The 7,636-nt window shown below is 44.6% G+C and overlaps 1 protein-coding gene across 2 annotated transcripts; it reads left to right on the top strand.

Annotated features, from left to right (window-relative positions):
• Positions 1–455: 455 nt before the first annotated feature.
• LOC148054128 (follistatin-like) lies at positions 456–6,889 on the top strand. Of its 2 annotated transcripts, none has more exons than XM_087770935.1 (6): positions 456–615; positions 2,518–2,709; positions 3,125–3,343; positions 3,708–3,932; positions 4,971–5,201; positions 5,903–6,889. In XM_087770935.1, exons 1-6 carry the CDS (start codon positions 534–536, stop codon positions 5,983–5,985), a joined length of 1,032 nt encoding a protein of 343 aa, XP_087627061.1. In that variant the 5' UTR covers positions 456–533; the 3' UTR covers positions 5,986–6,889. The 2 variants fall into 2 exon arrangements, with proteins under 2 accessions (XP_087627061.1, XP_087627062.1); XM_087770936.1 differs by having other exon boundaries at positions 5,880–5,914.
• The last annotated feature ends 747 nt before the right edge of the window (positions 6,890–7,636 follow it).

The raw sequence follows: 7,636 nt of genomic DNA, 5'->3' as shown, positions 1-7,636 counted from the left end.
GCACCCGCCCGCGCCGTCGGGGGGACAGGGGCGCCCCTCGCGCGGCGGCGACCTCCGCGGATCGCCTGCCCCCGCGGCGTGGGCGCGGCCTGCCGCGCGCCTCCCAGCTTGCGCGGGCGCCGCCGGCTCCGCGGCCGCCGGGGCTTGCGCTGCCTCCCGCTGCTGCGCTAACAGCTCCGGCGTCTCCGCCGCGCAAGGCTGGCGTGGGGCTGCGCGGGTGCGCTCCGGTGCGCGCCTGTGTGTGCGTGCACCTAAAGCAGATAATTGGAGAGGGTTTCCAGAAGGTGGAAAATGTCACCTGATTCACACTGAACTTTTTAAATCTCCCCACCCCCGAGCAGACACACACACACATTAGGAGACCGCCCACCGCAGACAGCTAGGACCCCCGTATAGATTTAAAGAGAGACTGCATTCACAGCCTGACGTTCATTCAATAGAGCGATCATAAGCAGGCTGGCTAGTGCTCGCTCCCTCTCCCTACTCCCCCTCACGCTGTTTGTGTGTCTCTCTCACTCCCTGCTATACTGAGGATGTTAAATCAGAGAATCCACCCGGGCATGCTCTTACTCTTGATGTTTCTGTGCCACTTCATGGAAGATCACACAGTGCAGGGTAAGACCAGATTGTTTATTCGCAGATATATTTCTTTATTATTATTATTGTTTTCTGTCTTTTGGGCACGGTTTAGTTTGCTGCGGTGTTGAACGCCTCTCTCCAAGGTCCAACAGGACAGAAGTTAACTGTGGGCATGGGATCGCTTTGTACCGAGGTGCAGAGGTGTCATTTAGATCCCTTTTTGATCGGATCTTCGCACTGCTCTGCATAGGCACAGAGGACAGATGAGGATGTTTCTTGGTATTTATTGTTATTATGCAGCATGAATGAAGAGCAGCATCGCGAGGGAACTTTCCCATTCTCGGCTCCCGAATGAGTGCTCAAAGTTTGTTGGTAATTTAGCTCAGATTTTTATCTCGCCTGCCTGACGGAAGGAGAGGTGATGATGGGGAGCCCCACAATTACAGCTGACATTTTTAGAAACCAATAAGTGGTCATTTTCTGGACATTCCTTTAATATTGGGATTTCCTCCCCCCCTCCCTTTTTTTTTTTTTCGAATAAATATTACTGTGTTGTAAGCTCTCCTGCACTGAAGAGTATGCTTAAATAAGTTTTTTTTTCCCCATGAGAAAAAACCAAACTCGAACCTGCTATTGACAACTCTTAAGAGCCCTCTTTCGACACAAGGGAATATTGATTTTTAGTTTTGGGGCTTTTTTCCCTTATCTTGACCTTGTTCCAACCACAACCTGGATGTCTTACCATTGCTTGTTTTATCATTGTTTTTTTTCTCTTTTTTTTTCTTTTCTTCCCCCACCGAGTTAGAGCATAAGTTAAGCTAATGTAGGCAACTGTAAGACTTTTATTTTTTTATTTTTTTAAGGGCGTTGTTTGTTCAATGATTTTTTTTGGGGGGGGGGGGGATCTTCCCCCGCGCCCAGCGACATCTCGGCTGGCCGATCCCGACCCCGACCCCTCGCTGCGGTACGTCCCCATCGAGTAAGGAGGCAGGATCGAGCCCTGGCTGGATTAGCACCAGGATCAATTGGTATTGAGTTGCTGGAGAAGTCACATTGGTTATTCACGAGAGACTCATCCCAACCAAAACTCTCCAGCTAAAAAGGGGGGGTTTGCTTGGACTAATGTTCTTGGCTTGACTCCACAAATAACAGGGATACAAAAAAACCCCAAACAACCCCACTCTATCCGATTTAAGGACAGTGTACTTTCCTCTGAAATGCTTGCGGAAGAGATGGCGCCTATAACTTTTCCAGCTTGATCGATTTTTAAAACTCTGTAGGGACTTCCTACTCTATGTGCCCTTTTATTTTGTGTAATTTGCTCACTTTTTTTTTGAGCTCTGCTAACTTATATTAGTGAAGGAAAGACATTTGTTAATAGAAGCAGCAAAATGTGGAGATTTCGAAAGACTTCGCTAACAGCAAATGTTCCCAATTCGTGCAGATTGCAAAATGGGCTGGGACCGAAACTCTGTGCGGCACTAAAACAATGCTGCTGTGCAGCCGCGGTGAGGAGGAGAGGGCAGGGGGAGGAGGAAGGAATTTGCAAGCGCGATTTTCTTTTTTTCCTCTTTTAAATGCACATCCTTTTCAAGCCTCTGTCACGTGCCGGCAGTGCTCCTTCTGTTCTACATATGGAATAAATACCTCCGAAAACTGCCTCGTCCTGTTTTGATCGGGTCTTTTCTTTCTTTCTGGTTTTTGGGGTTTTTTTTGGTGTTTATTTTTGGTGTTTGGTTTTGAGTTTGTTTTTTTTTTTAAACTGCGCTCCCAAATGGGCCGGAGTAGCTGCGGGTTATGAAATGGGACAAATACAAGTAAACAGTCTAGTAAAAGTCATTGCAAGGCGCACGTGTTGTGTCTGGATTAGTGGTGACCGCCACTGATCCGGCTGGATGTCTCCTTCTGCCCCTGCGCCCCCCGCCCCCCCCCCCGCAGCTGGGAACTGCTGGCTCCGGCAGGCGCGGAACGGCCGCTGCCAGGTCCTCTACAAAACCGACCTCAGCAAGGAGGAGTGCTGCAAGACCGGCCGCCTGACAACTTCGTGGACGGAAGAGGACGTCAACGACAACACGCTTTTTAAGTGGATGATTTTTAATGGGGGAGCCCCAAACTGCATCCCGTGCAAAGGTGAGGGGGTGCTGGCGAGCTGTTTCTTGCTAAGGAGCGGTTCAGGCAGGGACTGGGCTGAGGGAGGAGGAGCGGGGAAGGAGCTGGAGGGGGGCAGCGCGGTCCTCCTGCTTCCTTCCTCGGTGGGGGTTTGAGGCGCGTCTCGTACCAGTCCCGGGATCAGTGAGGGGACCCCCATTTCTTCTCGGCCACCGTGCACATCGGAGGAAGGAGGGGAGCGACCTCCTCTCCCCCCTGCCCTCGCTGGCGGGGGGAATTTCCTTCGAGTGGTGTTTCCTGGAGGGGGGGAAGGTGTTTTCTCTTTATGCCCAGGGGTCACAGTGCAGTGTCTTTTTTTTTTTTCCTTTAAGCAGTTTTGACACCAGGTCTGTTCTGCACACTCGGTACTAAAGTGGTGCCTCTTTCCTTCCATCAGAAACGTGCGAGAACGTGGACTGTGAACCTGGGAAGAAATGTAAAATGAACAAGAAGAACAAACCTCGGTGTGTTTGTGCTCCGGATTGCTCTAATATCACTTGGAAGGGCCCCGTGTGTGGCTTAGATGGGAAAACCTACAGGAACGAGTGTGCCCTTCTCAAAGCCAGATGTAAAGAACAGCCTGAACTTGAAGTCCAGTATCAGGGCAAATGCAAAAGTAGGTTTGCAAATCTAATCCGATCTCCCTCAAATGCCAAAGAGTGTGTGTCTGAGTATAGGGAGGAGGAGCTGTTGGACGTACTTTCCCACAGGAACCAGAGCGATGTTCCAGATGCTGGGAGACTAACTAAACCATGCTCAACAAGCAAGGACGTAGCTGGATTGAGAGTTCCCCATAGTCTAGCAGCACTTGTGTCCCACCAGCTGCCCTGAGATGAGAAGGTTTTGTTCAGTGGCCCTTAAATGAGGAGAGCTGCTGAAGGCTTTTGTCTGATCATTTGTTTCATTGTGTCACCCTTTCACTCCTCACTGGGGCTCTGGGATCTCCTATTAATCATTGTGTGTTTCTGTCTTTATTTCAGAGACCTGTAGGGATGTTTTATGCCCAGGCAGCTCCACATGTGTGGTTGATCAAACTAATAACGCCTACTGCGTGACATGTAATCGAATTTGCCCAGAGTCTACCTCCCCTGAACAGTACCTCTGTGGGAATGACGGCATAACTTATGCCAGTGCCTGCCACCTGAGGAAAGCTACCTGCCTACTGGGCCGATCCATTGGATTAGCCTATGAAGGAAAATGCATCAGTAAGTATCTTGGTCAGAGGAGTAAGGGTGGGGGGAGCTTCCTGGATCAGCTGTTTCAGAATATTGTGTGTGGAATTGGATGGATGTAGTGAGCGTTGGGGAGGAGGAGAGACTTCCAGCAGCCTGGGTTTGTGCTCCCCTCCAGGAAAAGGAGAGCCAGGGTGAGCTTTGCCCCAGAAAAGATTGCAAAAGGGGTGAGGGAGTAGAGGGCCTGATCCTGCTTCTCTTGCAGTCGCTGTGGGTGCTGACATTAGTATCCATGGGGAAGTACCTGCCATTAAATAGATGATGACATGATTACAACATAACAAAGTCCCGATATTCAGTGGATCTAGATTCCTGGAAACAATTGTCTTCAAGTGGTCTTGGCAAAGCTTGCGTTAACTTAATTGGAAGCATCTGATCACTTTTTCCTCTTTAAAAATATTGCAGAGTTTGGAGACAGTTGGTGGGTGAAGATAGGAAAATAATCTCTGTGCATCCTGACATTTTGTATTGTGATTTCCAGAAATGAGTGATAGTGAAGCATGTTACAAGGAAGCACCTTCAGGGCAGCCTCTGCTCCCCAAAACTGCTGGGGGGATTCGGGGAAGTCCCAGGCTGCTTTTAGTTGGCATAGGTTGAGGTGAATTCCCTTTCTAATCTTGCAGGCAACTACTCTATGTGGGTTAGTTTAAAAATAATTGATTTAGAAATGCTGAATGTGTTGGCAAATTCTGCACTTACTGCTAGTTTGGGGAGCTGAATTTCCACTGACATCAAATGGAGCAGGAAGGTCATGTACAATTGGCAAATGTAATTCTGTATTCCCAGGGCCAAGCTCTGTTGGCACAGCTGTCTTTCCTCCCCCACATATAGACAGGCAAAGGTGTCCAAGGGACTACTTGCTTTAGTAAAATCAGCAAGTATCATCACATCTACTGCATCTGAGCTTTATCTATTCACAGTTCATGGGGGAAAGGGAGTTTGGGGTTGTTTGTTGCTTTTCTTTTTCCTTTGTCTTTTCACTTACCTCTAGTATCCTGTGTATATTTTTAGAAGCCAAATCCTGTGAAGACATTCAGTGCAGTGCTGGGAAGAAATGCTTGTGGGATTTTAAGGTTGGCAGAGGTCGGTGCGCCCTCTGCAATGAGCCATGCCCTGAAAGCAAGTCAGACGAGGCAGTCTGTGCCAGTGATAACACAACTTATCCAAGCGAGTGTGCCATGAAAGAGGCAGCCTGCACCATGGGTGTGCTTCTAGAAGTAAAGCACTCCGGATCTTGCAACTGTAAGTGAGATTTTTAACTCTGAAGGCAATCCCTAGGTAATGAAGACTTACACTTTTAAACACAAGAAAGCTTGATTTAGTGATTCGAGATATGGTACAGGTGCCATATAAGTATGTATCTATCACACACACACTTTGGTTACTGATAAAATGCAATAGATCTCCAACAACCAGCTGGCTTTCAAGTTGGAGTTTTGGGGCTATTCTGAGGACAAGTCATTTTGTCAGAAAGGGGTTGCCCTAGGAGTGTAATTCTAGTGATTTTTTTCCTAATTTGTCTGCTCTTGTGTGCTTTGCTGATTGCTTTATTAACACCTGGATAAACTCTAACTGTGTCCAAAAGAACAAGCTTAATGGTACCACATGGGCACCTGGTTTAGCACAGTTGCCTCTACTAACTCTGAATGAAGGACACACAGCAGTTAAACCTAGAACACAAGAGCGCTTTTTATTTGATTTCAGGAATCTGCCAATAAAACCTGAGCCATTGATTTTTCAGAACTTTCTGCAGTTATGACTTCATAGATTATGTATAAAAAACCTTATTGCATAACAGCAGATGCCAAAGAGCATCTCACTACAAGTTGCATAAAATACAACTATTATGGCTGTTCAGAGGGCTTTGAAAACATGCACTGAGCTGCTTCTGTGCTGTTGTTGTCCTTATTTAAACAACAGCTCCCCTGTATTCTCCCATCTAGCCATTAATGAAGACCCAGAGGAAGAAGAGGAAGATGAAGACCAGGACTACAGCTTTCCTATATCTTCCATTCTAGAGTGGTAAAACCTCCATCACTATTGGAACAGCCATTGGGCACAAAATCAATGTCCATACTGTAAATAAGTGTATGCTTATTTATTTTGGGGAGAAAAAAGTATACATATAGTTGAGTCTGGTAGACATTTATTTATACTGTGTCATGTTTTATAATTTATACATAAAATGTCTGGTTGACTGTATGCCTTGTTTTTTGAAGAAATTTATTCATTAGGGGAAGAGCAGTGTTATTTATTGTGAGGTCTCTTGCTTGTAAAGCTAAGCTCTTATTTTTTCTTGTAAACTATAAAAGTCCATTCCTTAGAGCTTACCCACATGATCTCATCTCTGTTTCACTTATGTTAACTCTTTTCCACTTTAACAAACTTGCATGTCAGTTTCTGTTATGTTTATTTATTGGATTTTCTGCTTGCTGGTTGTGTACATAAAAGATCCCTCCCTACATAAAAGATCCCTTGGGTTTTTGTTTACAAGGAATCTTGACTGACCAAAAGGCATTGTAACTGACTTAAATATACTTCCAGGGTGCAGTGAGGAGATCTTTAAGGAAACTTCTTCCACTTCACTTTACTTCTGATCACATCATGTACTGAAGTGATTTCTAATGTGCTGAGAATATATACTGTACTATACACATTCCGGACTCAAAGAAATCAGATTATGAAGGTTGTTAATAGCTACAGGGCTAACTGTAATAAGAATAAAGGGTTTATTTTATTTTTATTGTTTTATTTTTTTGTAACATGCATAAATGTTTTGTCAGTTTTTTCCTTTAAGATGGTCTCGCAGTACCACTTTCAAAGTTTTGTTTTCCCAATCAGTGTGTCACTAAAAGTTATATCAAAGCTTTATCAGTTCAAGTTTCTTGCTTTTCATAATACTTTTTTTCTGATGTAATTTTATATTTTCAAACATGGTGAGTTTAAATATAAATTCATTTAAATATATAGTTTTGTACTTTTCTACCATGTAAATGTGCAATGTATATAAAAGTTATAATGTGTATTTGTAAATAAATGATGAGTGAAAAAATAAAAAATGGAGTTTTCCCTAGAGGCAGTCCTCAGTTTTTGGTTCTAAAGGGTTCTGGCCCTCTGGTGCAGAGAAGACATACTGGTGGTTAGGGGAAAGGAGGCTTGTGCATGACATAGCAGCAAAACACACTGGTTAAGGCCAAAGCTTTCAGCTGACATTGATTCAAGAAACCCTTTTTTCAGACAGGAGCAATGTCTCCAGTTCATTGGTATTAATTAATTTTAAATCCAAGTACACTGATGGAGGAGAAGAGTTTTGGCATTTTTGTTTCCTTCTCCATCCTCTAAATAAAAAGTCTGTCATTTCTTGGACATACTTAATTTTCATATTTCTAGGAGGTTTTGAACATGCGTTTGAATTTTTGCTAAGCTTCAGATCCATGTTACTGGAGATGAAGTTGTATCACCATTTTAGACAACTGACAGAAAAAGCAAAACATGGCCTAGTTGCCTAAATGCATGATGTGTAACAATTAGCACAAAAGACCAAAAAAAACCCCAAACAAACCCCCAAATCATCAAAGAACACATTATCACTTGGAAATTATTTGCCCCCAAAAGGAAGGTTAATTCAGAAATTCTTTTTGATGAACCAATATTCAGACTGGACACACTTTTAAAAA

The sequence above is a fragment of the Nipponia nippon genome, unplaced genomic scaffold (genome assembly GCF_047370975.1).
Source record: "Nipponia nippon isolate SJK-2023a ecotype South Korea unplaced genomic scaffold, ASM4737097v1 scaffold_34, whole genome shotgun sequence".
In the NCBI taxonomy this organism is placed as follows: Eukaryota; Metazoa; Chordata; class Aves; order Pelecaniformes; family Threskiornithidae; genus Nipponia; species Nipponia nippon.
Note: the sequence above shows the minus strand (reverse complement) of the source record. Positions and strands in the feature narration are given on the sequence as shown.